Source organism: Oncorhynchus clarkii, chromosome 17 (assembly GCF_045791955.1).
Source record: "Oncorhynchus clarkii lewisi isolate Uvic-CL-2024 chromosome 17, UVic_Ocla_1.0, whole genome shotgun sequence".
Lineage (NCBI taxonomy): Eukaryota > Metazoa > Chordata > Actinopteri > Salmoniformes > Salmonidae > Oncorhynchus > Oncorhynchus clarkii.
The window spans coordinates 10461848-10480219 of record NC_092163.1 but is presented as its reverse complement, the minus strand read 5'-3'; the positions used below and the strand labels follow the sequence as shown (position 1 = coordinate 10480219).

Genomic DNA, 18372 nt, shown 5'->3' with positions numbered 1-18372 from the left:
AGACCCTGGTCTTCTAAGCTCTAGCAGGTCTTTAGGGATGAGACTGACACTATGAATACAGACCCTGGTCTTCTAAGCTCTAGCAGGTCTTTAGGGATGAGACTGACACTATGAATACAGACCCTGGTCTTCTAGTCTCTAGCAGGTCTTTAGGGATGAGACTGACACTATGAATACAGACCCTGGTCTGCTAGTCTCTAGCAGGTCTTTAGGGATGAGACTGACACTATGAATACAGACCCTGGTCTTCTAGTCTCTAGCAGGTCTTTAGGGATGAGACAGACACTATGAATACAGACCCTGGTCTTCTAGTCTCTAGCAGGTCTTTAGGGATGAGACAGACACTATGAATACAGATCCTGGTCTTCTAGTCTCTAGCAGGTCTTTAGGGATGAGATAGACACTATGAATACAGACCCTGGTCTTTTAGTCTCTAGCAGGTCTTTAGGGATGAGTTTCAAATGGCAGCCTATAGGCCCTAGTCAAAAGTAGTGCACTATATAGGGAATAGGGTGTCATTGATAAACCAAGCGCACCTGGAGGGGGAGGTAGAGAGCTGAGGTCCACTGGTTCCCCTCTGTCCAACGCCTCTACGACTGGGTCTAGTTTCTGTACAAGAGGAGGTGGTGGAGAGGGAGAGGAGGTGAAGAAGTGGTAGAGAGGGAGAGGAGAGGGAGAGGAGGTGAAGAGGGAGAGGAGGTGGTGGTGGAGAGGAGGTGGAGAGGGAGAGGAGGTGGAGAGGGAGAGGAGGTGGAGAGGGAGAGGAGGTGAAGAGGTGGTGGAGAGGGAGAGGAGAGGGAGAGGAGGTGGAGAGGGAGAGGAGATGGAGAGGTGGTGGAGAGGGAGAGGAGGTGGTGGTGGAGAGGAGGTGGAGAGGGAGAGGAGATGAAGAGGTGGTGGAGAGGGAGAGGAGGTGGAGAGGGAGAGGAGGTGAAGAGGTGGTGGAGAGGGAGAGGAGGTGGAGAGGAGGTGGAGAAGGAGAGGTGAGGGAGAGGAGGTGGAGAGGAGGTGGAGAGGGAGTGGTGGAGAGGGAGAGGAGGTGGAGAGGTGGTGGAGAGGGAGAGGAGGTGAAGAGGTGGTGGAGAGGGAGAGGAGGTGGAGAGGTGGTGGAGAGGGAGAGAAGGTAGAGAGGGAGAGGAGGTGAAGAGGTGGTGGAGAGGGAGAGGAGGTGGTGGAGAAGGAGAGGAGGTGGAGAGGTGTAGTCAGGTGGGTGTGTTCCTGTACATTGCCAACATGCCAGATCTCACAATGGCTGGATAGGTCACAGGAGGTTGGTGGCACCATAACTGGGGAGGATGGGGCTCGTGGTTATGACTGGAGCAGAATAGGTGGAATGGTATCAAATACATCAGACATAAGGTTTCTAGGTGTTCGATGCCATTCCATTTGCTCCGTTCAGGCCATTATTATGAGCCGTCCTCCCCTCAACAGCCTCCACTGGGATAGGTGTTGAACATATCAGCTAAACACATCATGTGATACAGCAACTTGATGTCAGACTGAGCAGTCGATGATGTGGCACGCAGCTATTGGTTGATGCAATGCAGCAGCTGGCATCTAGTCAGACAGGAACACTACCTTGTTTACTTGTACAACACTACATTCCTATAGACAACAATGGACTTTTTACTCCCTTTTCCCTGACTCCTAAAAGTACTTGTTACACTTTCAATGCTTAGCAGGACAGGAAAATGGTCCAATTCACACACTTATCAAGAGAACATCTCATCCCTACTGCTGCTGATCTGGCGGACTCTAAACACACAGGCATCTTTTGTAAATTATGTCAGACTGTGCCCCTGGCTATCTGTACATTTAAAAAAACATGACATTTTTTTGCTAAATATAAGGAATTTGAAATGATTTTTACATTTACTTTTGATAGTACTCAAGTAGTATTTTGCAGAGTGACTTGAGATATTTTCAGTTAAAGTATCTTTACTTTAACTCAAGTATGACAGTTGGGCACTTTTCCCACCAGAACATTCCACCTGGGAAAGTGTGCGTGTCCTTCTCATTTAACTCCTACAGGTTTTACAGGACCTCACTGCTGCCTCGTCTTTCTCTGCCATTTCTGACACTGTTAACGATGACGACGTAGTGGTGGAGAGTCGACTTCAAAATAATTGATTCCTCGACTCCCGGTGTCAACTTCCATTTCTGAGTGTCACGATTCGATTTCGCTAGGAATCAACTCTTACGATTCAGTATTTTTTAGATAGGGGGAGAATGATTGATTACCGTACACAAACACTCAAATCTTTCATAGCGAGCTAGCGAGGGACAGAGAGAGAGAGGGGGCACAGTATAGGCAGGTCAGATCCTTTAACCCCTAGTGGAGGTCCTTGGAGGTCCTTTAACCCCTAGTGGAGGTCCTTTAACCCCTAGTGGAGGTCCTTTAACCCCTAGTGGAGGTCCTTTAACCCCTAGTGGAGGTCCTTTAACCCCTAGTGGAGGTCCAATAACCCCTAGTGGAGGTCCTTTAACCCCTAGTGGAGGTCCTTTAACCCCTAGTGGAGGTCCTTTAACCCCTAGTGGAGGTCCTTTAACCCCTAGTAGAGGTCCTTTAACCCCTAGTGGAGGTCCAATAACCCCTAGTGGAGGTCCTTTAACCCCTAGTGGAGGTCCTTTAACCCCTAGTGGACATCCTTTAACCCCTAGTGGAGGTCCTTTAACCCCTAGTGGAGGTCCAAGGAGGTCCTTTAACCCCTAGTGGAGGTCCTTTAACCCCTAGTGGAGGTCCTTTAACCCCTAGTGGAGGTCCTTTAACCCCTAGTGGAGGTCCTTTAACCCCTAGTGGAGGTCCTTTAACCCCTAGTGGAGATCCTTTAACCCCTAGTGGAGGTCCTTTAACCCCTAGTGGAGGTCCAAGGAGGTCCTTTAACCCCTAGTGGAGGTCCTTTAACCCCTAGTGGAGGTCCTTTAACCCCTAGTGGAGGTCCTTTAACCCCTAGTGGAGGTCCTTTAACCCCTAGTGGAGGTCCTTTAACCCCTAGTGGAGGTCCTTTAACCTCTAGTGGAGGTCCATGGAGGTCCTTTAACCCCTAGTGGAGGTCCTTTAACCCCTAGTGGAGGTCCTTTAACCCCTAGTGGAGGTCCTTTAACCCCTAGTGGAGGTCCTTTAACCCCTAGGGGAGGTCCTTTAACCCCTAGGGGAGGTCCTTTAACCCCTAGTGGAGGTCCTTGGAGGTCCTTTAACCCCTAGTGGAGGTCCTTTAACCCCTAGTGGAGGTCCTTTAACCCCTAGTGGAGGTCATTTAACCCCTAGTGGAGGTCATTTAACCTCTAGTGGAGGTCATTTAACCTCTAGTGGAGGTCCTTTAACCCCTAGTGTGTGGGGTACCTTGGCGATGTGGTAGTGTTGTCTGGCCAGCTCTGACTCTCCTCCCTGCTTGGCATGGAGGGCTGCCAGCTTATACTCCCTCTGTCTGTTTAGAACACACTGCTTCAACTCTACAGAGAGAGAGAGGAGAGGAGCGAGAGAGGAAGGAGAGAGGAGGGAGAGAGGAGGGAGAGAGGAAGGAGAGAGGAAGGAGAGAGGAAGGAGAGAGGAAGGAGAGAGGGAGGAGGGAGAGAGAGAGGAGGGAGAGAGAGGAGAGGAGGGAGAGAGAGGAGAGGAGGGAGATAGGAGTGAGAGAGAGAGGAGAGGGGGGATAGAGGAGGGAGAGAGAGAGGAGGGAGAGAGAGTGATATAACAACCAGAATGTTCCAGTGCTTAGGGGACTGCGTTGACATTTACAGGCTAGTATCTGTCTTCAAAAAGGTGTATGTGTGGTCTACCTGAGTGTCGTGCGTCTGGTTGAATGGGGGTGAGGGGGGAGATAGCAGGTGTATCCGGGGTAACGGCAGTGTGTTTCTGAGGAGGGACCAGGAGGCGGGGCTTAGGAGGCAGGGCAACAGGCGGAGCCTCCCTCAGAGGCTTCTGATTGGTGAACGGGGAGGGCGTCAGCACTGGGGTTGGCAGCTCCCGCTCTTTGATTGGTTTAGGCTGCTGCACGGGGGCTGGGGCAGACTTTCCACCTGTGGAGACAGGAGGCGGGATTTCCTCTTCGTTGACCGGTTTTCCTTTCTTGGCTGACGTCATCATGGACTGCAACGTCTAGGGGGAGACAACAAGCAAGCAAACATACAATTCAGCTGACTGGAAAAGTAGACCTTCACATGTCGAATCACAGGTTTACATATGGCTAGATGAATCTGGGGTAATTCATGTTCCTGGAGCCGCATGTATCAAGCGTCTCATAGGATTGCTGATCTAGGATCAGGTCCATCCTGTCCAGTAATCTTGTTCATTATAATCTTAAGGGAAAAACTGGTCATAGATCAGCACTCCTACTCTGAGACACATCATCATACAACCAGCCCATGGTCTCTGGCTCACCTTCAATCCGCGGTCGTATCTGCGAGCCTTGCTGGTCTCCCCCTCTGCATTAGCATTGGAGATGGCTGTCTGGTACATGTCAATGCGTTCAGCCAGGCAGGCCTCCAGCCCGGTTGCACCACTAGGAGTGCTGGGGGTGGAGCGGGGGGTGGAGTTAGAGCTTGGAGTGGTGGCAGGTTTCTGAACCTCTTCATCATCATCGTCCTCCAACACCTCATTCAGCTCAGCCTGGGGATGGATAAAGACACATAAATGCATAAAACACACACAGATAGGGAGAGAGAGAAAGAGACACACACACACACACACACACAGATAGGGAGAGAGAGAGAAAGAGAGACACACACACACACACACAATTCAGGAAAAGTGTTGCCATTGGGAATGAAACAACAACAGATAGGAGGAAGATAAAGGACAAGAGAAGTGTGAAGAGGAGTGTAAACATGGTGGATACCAGGAGATCATCATCATCCTCCAGATCATCATCCCCATCATCATCATCCTCATCAAGGTCCTTCATACACAGAGCCGCCATACGCTCGATATCAGCCATGGGAACTGGAGCTGTGGAGAGGCAGGCAGGCAGGACAGACACACACACACACACACGGTATCAACCCGGTTCTAGTGGTAGGGTCTGTGGAAGTTATTTCATACAAGATTGGGAGAAGATAATGGGTGAGGATGATGATGATGGTGAAGAATAGGATGATCCTCACCTTTTCCTGTCCCTTTTCCTGACCCGCCCATCAGAGCCAGGAGCTCCGCCTCCAGCTCTTTTTCATTTCCTCCTCCATCCATCCCTCCATCCGGAGACAGATCCAGGAGCAGCCCCATCTTACAGAGACAAAGAGAGGGAGAAAGAAAGAGAATTGAAAACACAAATGACTGGTGTTATCAATGACAACTTGACTTACAGTTATCAAATCAATGATCAAAATGACGTTACCTGTTTGGCTCGCGCTGCCCCCTGTCCCCTGGGCGGGGGGTTCCGACTGTGACTCATGGAGAGAACCTTGTCAACGGACCTGTGGCACAACTACAACAACACAGCAGAACCAAAGAGACCTATTGTAACATGTGGCAAATAGTTCCAGTAGATAGCTACATTCAGCTTTTATCGTACACGCGTTGACAGACAAAAAATGGACAGCTAGCTACAGGACTCTGTTGAATTTACACTGCATTTAGCTAGTTGGATACGTTTCATTGATATCATGGCTGCTAATAACACATTCGTTGACTGCTCACGTTTTGTGTCAGTCTCTGACAACGCTTAGCAACAAATGAGTACAGTGACATTAGCAGTTAGCTAGCTATCAACAGCAAATTCATAGTATCATCCATGGCACAAATGTTGTTTATCCTCATTCGATGTTGAGCAGCTCTGACTTGTAGTAGTTAGCTTGTTAACAAGGTAACGTTAGCTTGCTATAAGCTGCCATGTCATTTGTAAACATTGCCATTAAAAGCTTTGTTTTACCTTGTCATACGTTATCCACGGACCATATGCTGAGCGCTTTCTTATTCCATACGACGACCGATCATTTCGAAAACATACGAGAGAACCCTAGTCACGTATAAAGTATTGCTAGTTAGAAAGCTATTAAAAACACGAAAAGGTATGTACATTGGCTACTTCCTACTTCCTGCATTGGGTAACCATTGGCAACGCGCCTACCTCGCTTTACGGCGTTTGAAGAACACGCCCAGAAATCGCTGAAAAATATTCTAACAAGTGTCTAGCTGTAAGGTCCAGTCAAAGTTATATGTAAAAAATCTTATATTCGTCACCGAACATTATATTTGTTTTAATCTTAGCAAGACAGTTGTGCTTGGTATGCACTGTAGCTATATGTTTCAGTGAGAGTGTTAAACGTTTGATAGCTAGCTAGCAAGAGAGACCACTCACAATCCGTCTTGATCTGCACTGCCAGGTAGGCTAGCTACCTACAGTTGTGACCAAACCAAGAGCTTGAGGAGAAACTAAGATCTCCCATCAAAATTCAAAAGTATTAGCTAGATAGATGTTATTGGCTAGTTGTCTTTGTTTTGAATGAGATGTTTTGTCAGTGTCGTGATATCTGATATTATTGGCAAATCATTGTTAGCTAACTTAGCCAACTGACACGTTGTCTCTGTTTTGTTTTTGCATAGCATTGGAAGAGCTAGCTTGGGAGGATGACCAAAAAACAAAAGCAAACCACAAGTAAGACGGAAATAACCCCCGTTAAATTCACATCAACTGTATATTGGGGCTTAAAACGATCTCCAATACTTTCATTGGCTGAAATCATTCATTCCTAAAGTGAATACCTGGACATAAAACGTTCATCCAACATAGTTGAATTTATCTGAGATTTTAATTTAACCAGGTAAGTTAACTGAGGACACATTCTCATTTACAGCAACGACCCGGGGAATAGTTACAGGGGAGAGGAGGGGGATGAATGAGCCAGTTGGAAGCTGGGGATTATTAGGTGACCATGATGGTACGAGGGCCAGATGGGGAATTTACCCCAGACACCTTTGTTAACACCTCTACTCTTACAATAAGTGCCATGGGATCTTTTAGTGACCACAGAGAGTCAGAACCCCCATTTAACGACCCATCCAAAAGACAGCACCCTACACAGGGCAATGACCCCAATCACTGACCAATATTTTTTTTGACAAGAGGAAAGAGTGCCTCCTACTGACCCTCCAACACTACTTCCAGCAGCATCTGGTCTCCCATCCAGGACCAACCCTGCTTATCTTCAGAAGCCAGCCAGCAGTGGGATGCAGGATGCTATGCTGCTGGCAAGATACTGAAAATCAAAGTGAAAGGTTGCCAGTCCACCCGTTTGCTTGCTAATGTATGTGTGAAAGAAAGGACAGTTCCTTAGCATGAAGTGGATGTTTTCTCTCCAGGTTTCACACCTCCCCAGCCTAGGTCACTCAGGTCAAGGAAGAGAAAGTGCAGTGATGAGTCAGAGGAGAGCGCCCCCTCTGGAGAGACAGTGGAAGCACAGCCCTCACACCTTGAACAGGTAGCCACCAGAAGTTCCATTTGCTGGTTGAGCGTTTGTCAGTTACAATTCAAATGTTGCTATGTTCTAACTGATTCCTGTTCCTCTGCTGTGTGCAGCAGGACACTGAGGGAACAGTGTTAAACCCCACCTCTCCTCCTAAAGATCCCCACTGCCCTCTGACGGCCTGTACTACTCATCCATCTCAGCAGGCTAACAAAGCGGAAGATACCACTGCACCCAAGCAAGAGGGGGATCCAGTGGAGGAAAGTCCGGTTGTGACTGGCTTCGAGGGAGAACAGGCCATTGGAGGGGCTGTGGAGGGGGCGGGCACAGAGGAGTCAGTTCCAACCAATCAGGATGGTAGAAATAGTCCACAGGAAGACCATAGTGTGGAGTCCTCTGTCAAAGATGACGAGGGTAGAGAAGAAGAAGACATCAAGACACAGAGTTTCCTCAGCTTCCCCCCACACCCACTAGCACTAGTAGCACAGCCCCAACCCCAGCCCTCCCTGCTTCCCTCCAAGGAGGTCAACGTTGGGGACGGGGACAGTCAAACCGACAAGGAAGAGGAGCAGTGTGGAGAGAAGAACCCAAAGCCCAATATGGAGGAGCTTGACAGTGAACAGCAGGAGGCTATAGATGACAGAGGTGTTTGTCTGGGTGGTGGGAGGGAGGGGCCACCAGTGGAGGAGGACAGATCTGTGGAGGAACCAGTGAAGAAGAGGAGAAGGAGAATGGGGATGTGTGGTCTGGGAGAGAGAGAGAGGAGAGGAATAGAGGAGCAGTGGCAGAAGGAACGAAAGCGTGTGACGGAAGGAGGGAGGGAGGGAGAAGAGATGGTGCTGGTGAGGAAAGCGGAGGAGAAGAAAGTGGAGAAAGAGAGAGAGGAGGACATCGGGCAGAGTGGTGATAGTGGTGGTGGTTGTGCCAACCTGGTGGCTGTAGAGGGAACTACAGCAGCATCATCCTCTGATCCGTCCCTCCTTTCATTCATCACTCCATCCGCTCCTCTGGGGAGTACCACTGAGCAGAGGAAGGAAAAGGGGGAGAAGTTAGATGAGGAGCTGCTTCAGTCAGGGGGAGAGGCCAGCCATGCAGACCCCTGCAAAGTGGCTTATTCTGGGACAGAGCAGGTCACAGGAGAGGGTCTCCGGACCGGCCTGGAGGTGGACCCACTGAGTGAGCAGCCTGTGGTGTTGGTGGAAGAAGAGCTAGACACAGAGGAGGTTGTGGAGAAGAACCAGGAGGGGGACAAGGGGGGCTGTGGGTCTAATGAGCCAGAGGAGAGCCCCCCTAGAGCTCCTACACCATCCTCCACCACCACCCCTACGTCGATCCCTCTGGAGGCTGGGACAGAGAGGGAGCACCATGGAGAGGTTCAGAGCTCATCTACCCAGAGAGAGAGTGGGGCTGAAGATGGGACTGGGAGTGTGGCCGACCCCCGGGCACATATTTTGGCCCCGGCTGACAGAGGAGAGTCCACCATGCCTCCCCCCACAAAGCCAGGTCCTGGAAGGGAGGGGCACAACCAGGCTCCAGTGACACCTGGTGGCTCTGAGGAGAACAACCACGTGAGTGTTTTTGTTGACGTCTTTGTTTGTTACTTTGTTTGTTTGTTTGAGTCCTGATTGTTTGTGTATTTCAGTCCACCACCCCGGACCTGACCAGAGACAACGATGATGCTACTGTCGTTGATCCGTTTGGAGTGTTGCCTCTGGACGACGTGTCTGACTCTCAACTCAACACCATCACTCTGACGTGAGAGGGGGGGAGGAAGGAGGGGGTATAGGAGGTAGACGCAGGCATGGGGGGAGGAAGGAGGGGGTATAGGAGGTAGACGCAGGCATGGGGGAGGAAGGAGGGGGTATAGGAGGTAGACGCAGGCATGGAGGGAGGAAGGAGGGGGTATAGGAGGTAGACGCAGGCATGGGGGGAGGAAGGAGGGGGTATAGGAGGTAGACACAGGCATGGGGGAGGAAGGAGGGGGTATAGGAGGTAGACACAGGCATGGGGGGAGGAAGGAGGGGGTATACGAGGTAGACGCAGGCATGGGGGGAGGAAGGAGGGGGGTATAGGAGGTAGACGCAGGCATGGGGGAGGAAGGAGGGGGTATAGGAAGTAGACGCAGGCATGGGGGGAGGAAGGAGGGGGTATAGGAGGTAGACGCAGGCATGGGGGGAGGAAAGAGGGGGTTATAGGAGGTAGACGCAGGCATGGGGGAGGATGGAGGGGGTATAGGAGGTAGACGCAGGCATGGGGGGGAGGAAGGAGGGGGTATAGGAGGTAGACACAGGCATGGGGGGGAGGAAGGAGGGGGGTATAGGAGGTAGACACAGGCATGGGGGGAGGAAGGAGGGGGGTATAGGAGGTAGACACAGGCATGGGGGGAGGAAGGAAGGGGTATAGGAGGTAGACGCAGGCATGGGGGGAGGAAGGAGGGGGGTATAGGAGGTAGACGCAGGCATGGGGGGAGGAAGGAGGGGGTTATAGGAGGTAGACGCAGGCATGGGGGGGGGAGAGGGGGGTATAGGAGGTAGACGCAGGCATGGGGGCGAGGAAGGAGGGGGGTATAGGAGGTAGACGCAGGCATGGGGGGAGGAAGGAGGGGGTATAGGAGGTAGACGCAGGCATGGGGGGAGGAAGGAGGGGGTATAGGAGGTAGACGCAGGCATGGGGGGAGGAAGGAGGGGGGTATATGAGGTAGACGCAGGCATGGGGGGAGGAAGGAGGGGGTATAGGAGGTAGACCACCTGCAGTACCCAGCGATAACTACTGATCTAGATATACCACCTGCAGTACCCAGCGATAACCACTGATCTAGATATACCACCTGCAGTACCCAGCGATAACCACTGATCTAGATATACCACCTGCAGTACCCAGCGATAACCACTGATCTAGATATACCACCTGCAGTACCCAGCGATAACCACTGATCTAGATATACCACCTGCAGTACCCAGCGATAACCACTGATCTAGATATTTCATCTGGTTTCAGTAACATTACTGGTCAGATACATTTATCCATCTTCCTAGAACCAGTACACTATTTTATAACTTTGTATTGGCTTGTTTTGAAGCCTACGATGAACCCTTATTCCCCAGATAGTGCACATGTGGCCCTGGTCGAAAGTAGTGCATTATATAGGGAATGGTGCCATTCTCTGTCTCTCTCTTCCCCTTAACTAGTGAGAAAGAGGAAGAGGAGAAAGAGGAAGGGCATGAAGACGCTACAGAACTGGTCTGTGGCCTGATCAGAGAACTCTCCTACCTAAAGTGAGTCTTCGTCTCTTTTCCCTCCTCTCCCTCCATCCTTCTACTGCTTCACTACTTTCTCCTAGTGATGACCTTTGACCTAATGAACAGCCTGACCCGCCCCACAGATCTCTGAGCTCTGATTGGCTAGATGGCTGTCTGCTCAGATGGACATAGATTAGGATCTCACCTCCTTAGTTAACACAGGAGAGGAGGAGAACGGGGGATGAGGTTCTAAATTCTACTGTTAGCTGTGTAATGTGTTCCTCTCCCTCCTCCTTCACTACTGTTAGCTGTGTCATGTGTTCCTCTCCCTCCTCCTTCACTACTGTTAGCTGTACCATGTGTTCCTCTCCCTCCTCCTTCACTACTGTTAGCTGTACCACATGTGCCTCTCCTCCTTCACTACTGTTAGCTGTGTAATGTGTTCCTCTCCCTCCTCCTTCACTACTGTTAGCTGTGTCATGTGTTCCTCTCTCTCCTCCTTCACTACTGTTAGCTGTGTCATGTGTACCTCTCCCTCCTCCTTCACTACTGTTAGCTGTACCATGTGTTCCTCTCCCTCCTCCTTCACTACTGTTAGCTGTGTCATGTGTTCCTCTCCCTCCTCCTTCACTACTGTTAGCTGTACCATGTGTTCCTCTCCCTCCTCCTTCACTACTGTTAGCTGTACCATGTGTTCCTCTCCCTCCTCCTTCACTACTGTTAGCTGTGTCATGTGTTCCTCTCCCTCCTCCTTCACTACTGTTAGCTGTACCATGTGTCCCTCTCCCTCCTCCTTCACTACTGTTAGCTGTGTCATGTGTTCCTCCTTCACTACTGTTAGCTGTGCCATGTCTTCCTCTCCCTCCTCCTTCACTACTGTTAGCTGTACCATGTGTCCCTCTCCCTCCTCCTTCACTACTGTTAGCTGTGTAATGTGTTTCTCTCCCTCCTCCTTCACTACTGTTAGCTGTGCCATGTGTTCCTCTCCCTCCTCCTTCACTACTGTTAGCTGTACCACATGTGCCTCTCCTCCTTCACTACTGTTAGCTGTACCATGTGTTCCTCTCCCTCCTCCTTCACTACTGTTAGCTGTGTCATGTGTTCCTCTCCCTCCTCCTTCACTACTGTTAGCTGTGTCATGTGTTCCTCTCCCTCCTCCTTCACTATTGTTAGCTGTGCCATGTGTTCCTCTCCCTCCTCCTTCACTACTGTTAGCTGTACCATGTGTTCCTCTCCCTCCTCCTTCACTACTGTTAGCTGTGTCATGTGTTCCTCTCCCTCCTCCTTCACTACTGTTAGCTGTGTCATGTGTTCCTCTCTCTCCTCCTTCACTACTGTTAGCTATGTCATGTGTACCTCTCCCTCCTCCTTCACTACTGTTAGCTGTACCATGTGTTCCTCTCCCTCCTCCTTCACTACTGTTAGCTGTGTCATGTGTTCCTCTCCCTCCTCCTTCACTACTGTTAGCTGTGTCATGTGTTCCTCTCCCTCCTCCTTCACTACTGTTAGCTGTACCATGTGTTCCTCTCCCTCCTCCTTCACTACTGTTAGCTGTGTCATGTGTTCCTCTCCCTCCTCCTTCACTACTGTTAGCTGTACCATGTGTTCCTCTCCCTCCTCCTTCACTACTGTTAGCTGTGTCATGTGTTCCTCCTTCACTACTGTTAGCTGTGCCATGTGTTCCTCTCCCTCCTCCTTCACTACTGTTAGCTGTACCATGTGTCCCTCTCCCTCCTCCTTCACTACTGTTAGCTGTGTCATGTGTTCCTCTCCCTCCTCCTTCACTACTGTTAGCTGTGCCATGTGTTCCTCTCCCTCCTCCTTCACTACTGTTAGCTGTACCACATGTGCCTCTCCTCCTTCACTACTGTTAGCTGTACCATGTGTTCCTCTCCCTCCTCCTTCACTACTATTAGCTGTGTCATGTGTTCCTCTCCCTCCTCCTTCACTACTATTAGCTGTGTCATGTGTTCCTCTCCCTCCTCCTTCACTACTGTTAGCTGTACCACATGTGCCTCTCCTCCTTCACTACTGTTAGCTGTACCATGTGTTCCTCTCCCTCCTCCTTCACTACTATTAGCTGTGTCATGTGTTCCTCTCCCTCCTCCTTCACTATTGTTAGCTGTGCCATGTGTTCCTCTCCCTCCTCCTTCACTACTGTTAGCTGTACCATGTGTTCCTCTCCCTCCTCCTTCACTACTGTTAGCTGTGTCATGTGTTCCTCTCCCTCCTCCTTCACTACTGTTAGCTGTGTCATGTGTTCCTCTCCCTCCTCCTTCACTACTGTTAGCTGTGTCATGTGTTCCTCTCCCTCCTCCTTCACTACTGTTAGCTGTGCCATGTGTTCCTCTCCCTCCTCCTTCACTACTGTTAGCTGTGTCATGTGTTCCTCTCCCTCCTCCTTCACTACTGTTAGCTGTACCATGTGTCCCTCTCCCTCCTCCTTCACTACTGTTAGCTGTGTCATGTGTTCCTCTCCTTCCTCCTTCACTACTGTTAGCTGTGCCATGTGTTCCTCTCCTTCCTCTTTAAGTTGTCTCACCTCAGTCCAATGAGCAGCCAGCTCTCTCAGACAGCCGTCCGTCTCCACCTTCTGCCCTCCGGGTCTTGTTGGGGGGTTGTTGTTGTGCGGGTCTGTTTTGTGGTCTGTTCTGTCTGGATAGTGTGGACTAGATCTCTGAGCTCCATGTCTCTCTCCAGCTCTGTGAATGTATCCCTCTCAGTGATGGATGCAGTTGTGGGACCTGGGTGTGTTCAGTGCTGAGGGGGGCGACTATCCTCGTCTACAGGACAGTTTGAAGAGATGTGATCAGACTCACTCAGGATGGGGGAGTCGTCACAGAGAGAGATCTTGTCCTGCTATGCTTTCTCTTTGATCTCTCTCTCAATTCAATTTCAATTCAATGGGCATTATTGGCATAGGAAACATATGTTTACATTGCCAAAGGAATCTCACACCTCTCAAGATCAAACCAACAACATGTGCATGACAGTGGTGATCAGATGTTTTGTAAGTAGTAGTAAAAACAGACAAATAGCAACTGAAAATAATATCACTCTCTCCCAATGCATCTCTCCCTCCCTCCCCTATCCTTCTCTTTTCTCCTTTTCTCTCCCTCTTTTCTTTCCTCCCTCCATCTCTATCTCTTCCTCCTTCATCCCTCTGTCCCTCCGTCCCTCCCTCCGTCCGTCCGTCCCTCCCTCCATCTCTCTCTATCTCTCCCTCCTTCATCCCTCTGTCCCTCCGTCCGTCCGTCCCTCCCTCCATCTCTATCTCTCCCTCCTTCATCCCTCTCTTTCAGTCGGGTAGTGATGGCTACCCATCGGGAGCTAGAGTCTCTTCGCCGTGGCAACAAGACCGCGAGGCCTCCCCCACGCCGCGTCTTCCCCCCACGACACTCTGAGATCTAGATTGCCTCCCAAATAGCACCCTATTCCCTATATAGTGCCCTACTTTTGACCTGGGCCCATAGACACTATATAGGGAATAAGGCTCTGGTCAACAGTGGTACACTATATAGGAAACAAGGTGCCATTTGGGACCTACAGCGAACCATCATCGCAATGCCCCCAAAGGCTCATGGGTAACAGTCTTCACATAGTGGAGGCTCACTTGAAGGTTGATTTGTATTTATGTTTTGACTTGAATACTCAAGATCAGTTTGAGAACAATGATCCAAAGTATCAACCCAGATGAGAACTGAATGTTTGTCAAGTTCTATGGACACAACGTTATAATAATAAAGCTGGTCTATAATACCATTTAGGGGTTATTTTCTTCTCCTCTGCCTTTCCTAATGCTGAGGACATCAGTTTGGAACAGTATGTAGTTACTGTGTTTTGTAGAATGTGTTATAAAATAAATGATCACTAAGGTGAATCTTTGGTTATTGTACATCTCCTCATCTCAGTCGTGTCTCTATGAAACATGTGGCTTTAATAACTAACCAGTCTAAAGATTCCCAGCATAAAGATCACCTTTACCACTAAGACCTAAAGTCCAGCTGTAGACAATGCCCTATATAGTGCACTACTTTAGACCACAGCCCTATATAGTGCACTACTTTAGACCACAGCCCTATATAGTGCACTACTTTAGACCACAGCCCTATATAGTGCACTACTTTAAACCACAGCCCTATATAGTGCACTACTTTAGACCACAGCCCTATATAGTGCACTACTTTAGACCACAGTCCTATATAGTGCACTACTTCAGACCACAGTCCTATATAGTGCACTACTTTAGACCACAGCCCCATATAGTGCACTACTTTAGACCACAGCCCTATATAGTGCACTACTTTAGACCACAGGCCTATATAGTGCACTACTTTAGACCACAGCCCTATATAGTGCACTACTTTAGACCACAGCCCTATATAGTGCACTACTTTAGACCACAGTCCTATGTGATAGACTGCATCCAATTTGTTGAGTAGGGTATTGGAGGCTATTTTGTAAATGACATCGCCAAAGTCGAGGATTGGTAGGATGGTCAGTTTTACAAGGGTATGTTTGGCAGCATGAGTGAAGGATGCTTTGTTGCGAAATAGGAAGCCAATTCTAGATTTAACTTTGGATTGGAGATGTTTGATATGGGTCTGGAAGGAGAGTTTACAGTCTAACCAGACACCTAAGTATTTGTAGTTGTTCACGTATTCTAAGTCAGAGCCGTCCAGAGTAGTAATGTTGGACAGGCGGGTAGGTACAGGTAGCGATCGGTTGAAGAGCATGCATTTAGTTTTACTTGTATTTAAGAGCAATTGGAGGCCACGGAAGGAGAGTTGTATGGCATTGAAGCTTGCCTGGAGGGTTGTTAACACAGTGTCCAAAGAAGGGCCAGAAGTATACAGAATGGTGTCGTCTGCGTAGAGGTGGATCAGAGACTCACCAGCAGCAAGAGCGACCTCATTGATGTATACAGAGAAGAGAGTCGGTCCAAGAATTGAACCCTGTGGCACCCCCATAGAGACTGCCAGAGGTCCGGACAGCAGACCCTCCGATTTGACACACTGAACTCTATCAGAGAAGTAGTTGGTGAACCAGGCGAGGCAATCATTTGAGAAACCAAGGCTGTCGAGTCTGCCGATGAGGATGTGGTGATTGACAGAGTCGAAAGCCTTGGCCAGATCAATGAATACGGCTGCACAGTAATGTTTCTTATCGATGGCGGTTAAGATATCATTTAGGACCTTGAGCGTGGCTGAGGTGCACCCATGACCAGCTCTGAAACCAGATTGCATAGCAGAGAAGGTATGGTGAGATTCGAAATGGTCGGTAATCTGTTTGTTGACTTGGCTTTCGAAGACCTTAGAAAGGCATGGTAGGATAGATATAGGTCTGTAGCAGTTTGGGTCAAGAGTGTCACCCCCTTTGAAGAGGGGGATGACCGCAGCTGCTTTCCAATCTTTGGGAATCTCAGACGACACGAAAGAGAGGTTGAACAGGCTAGTAATAGGGGTGGCAACAATTTTGGCAGATAATTTTAGAAAGAAAGGGTCCAGATTGTCTAGCCCGGCTGATTTGTAGGGGTCCAGATTTTGCAGCTCATTCAGAACATCAGCTGAGCAGATTTGGGAGAAGGAGAAATGGGGAAGGCTTGGGCAAGTTGTTGTGGGGGGTGCAGTGCTGTTGACCGGGGTAGGAGTAGCCAGGTGGAAAGCATGGCCAGCCGTAGAAAAATGCTTATTGAAATTCTCAATTATGGTGGATTTATCAGTGGTGACAGTGTTTCCTATCTTCAGTGCAGTGGGCAGCTGGGAGGAGGTGTTCTTATTCTCCATGGACTTTACAGTGTCCCAGAACTTTTTTGAGTTAGTGTTGCAGGAAGCAAATTTCTGCTTGAAAAAGCTAGCCTTGGCTTTTCTAACTGCTTGTGTATAATGGTTTCTAGCTTCCCTGAACAGCTGCATATCACGGGGGCTGTTCGATGCTAATGCAGAACGCCATAGGATGTTTTTGTGTTGATTAAGGGCAGTCAGGTCTGGGGAGAACCAAGGGCTATATCTGTTCCTGGTTCTAAATTTCTTGAATGGGGCATGTTTATTTAAGATGGTTAGGAAGGCATTTTAAAAAAATATCCAGGCATCCTCTACTGACGGGATGAGATCAATATCCTTCCAGGATACCCCGGCCAGGTCGATTAGAAAGGCCTGCTCGCTGAAGTGTTTCAGGGAGCGTTTTACAGTGATGAGTGGAGGTCGTTTGACCGCTGACCCATTACGGATGCAGGCAATGAGGCAGTGATCGCTGAGATCTTGGTTGAAAACAGCAGAGGTGTATTTAGAGGGCAATTTGGTTAGGATGATATCTATGTGGGTGCCCGTGTTTAAGGCTTTGGGGAGGTACCTGGTAGGTTCATTGATAATTTGTGTGAGGTTGAGGGCATCAAGTTTAGATTGTAGGATGGCTGGGGTGTTAAGCATGTTCCAGTTTAGGTCGCCTAGCAGCACAAGCTCTGAAGATAGATGGGGGGCAATCAGTTCACATATGGTGTCCAGAGCACAGCTGGGGGCAGAGGGTGGTCTATAGCAGGCGGCAACGGTGAGAGACTTGTTTTTAGAGAGGTGGATTTTTAAAAGTAGAAGTTCAAATTGTTTGGGTACAGACCTGGATAGTAGGACAGAACTCTGCAGGCTATCTTTGCAGTAGATTGCAACACCGCCCCCTTTGGCAGTTCTATCTTGTCTGAAAATGTTGTAGTTTGGAATTAAAATGTCTGAATTTTTGGTGGTCTTCCTAAGCCAGGATTCAGACACAGCTAGAACATCCGGGTTGGCAGAGTGTGCTAAAGCAGTGAATAGAACAAACTTAGGGAGGAGGCTTCTAATGTTAACATGCATGAAACCAAGGCTATTACGGTTACAGAAGTCGTCAAAAGAGAGCGCCTGGGGGATAGGAGTGGAGCTAGGCACTGCAGGGCCTGGATTCACCTCTACATCGCCAGAGGAACAGAGTAGGAGTAGAATAAGGGTGCGGCTAAAAGCAATAAGAATTGGTTGTTTAGAACGTCTGGAACAGAGAGTAAAAGGAGGTTTCTGGGGGCGATAAAATAGCATCAAGGTATAATGTACAGACAAAGGTAAGGTAGGATGTGAATACAGTGAAGGTAAACCTAGGTATTGAGTGATGAAGAGAGAGATATTGTCTCTAGAAACATCATTGAAACCAGGAGATGTCATTGCATGTTTGGGTGGTGGAACTAATAGGTTGGATAAGATATAATGAGCAGGACTAGAGGCTCTACAGTGAAATAAGCCAATAAACACTAACCAGAACAGCAATGGACAAGGCATATTGACATTAAGGAGAGGCATGCTCAGTCGAGTGATCAAAAGGGTCCAGTGAGTGGAGAGGTTGGTTGGGGGTCACGGCGATTTAGACAGCTAAATCGGTAGCAAGCTAGCATAGGAGCAAGCTAGCATAGAATGGAGGTCTGTTATTAGCCAACTCTTGCGTTCCGTCAGTAGATTAGTGGGTTTCCGTGTGGTAGAGGGGATTAATCCAAATCACACAACAACAACAAAAATAAAAACAATAGATATAGTTATAGAGGCCCAAGAAGAAAAATAAATAAATAAATAAAATAAAATAAAAATTGTCCGATTGTCTATTCAGATAGCAGCCGATAAGATAGCCAACGGCTAGCAGGCCGCAGATGGGCGCCCAGGCAACGTTGCGCCGGAGGAGCCAGCCGGACAATTCCCTCGGGTAGACAACGTCGGCAGTC

General features: G+C 49.1%; 1 protein-coding gene and 1 long non-coding RNA gene across 2 annotated transcripts in view; one reads left to right on the top strand and one right to left on the bottom strand.

The window, feature by feature from the left end:
* Positions 1-6044, bottom strand: part of LOC139370238 (coiled-coil and C2 domain-containing protein 1A-like) — a 40441-nt gene extending 34397 nt beyond the window's left edge. Inside the window, exons 1-8 of the mRNA XM_071109594.1 lie at positions 5868-6044; positions 5334-5423; positions 5104-5221; positions 4839-4948; positions 4382-4609; positions 3781-4099; positions 3344-3453; positions 537-609 (exon numbers count right to left, since the gene is read on the bottom strand). Coding sequence (XP_070965695.1) covers positions 537-609; positions 3344-3453; positions 3781-4099; positions 4382-4609; positions 4839-4948; positions 5104-5221; positions 5334-5390 — 1015 coding nt within the window. The 5' untranslated portion in view covers positions 5391-5423; positions 5868-6044. The remainder of the gene's footprint in view (positions 1-536; positions 610-3343; positions 3454-3780; positions 4100-4381; positions 4610-4838; positions 4949-5103; positions 5222-5333; positions 5424-5867) is intronic.
* Positions 6045-9069: 3025 nt separating this feature from the next.
* On the top strand, positions 9070-14105 carry LOC139369966 (uncharacterized). The gene is made up of 3 exons (XR_011627082.1): positions 9070-9156; positions 10590-10676; positions 13943-14105. It is a non-coding gene; the product is annotated as an uncharacterized lncRNA (long non-coding RNA).
* Positions 14106-18372: the final 4267 nt, after the last annotated feature.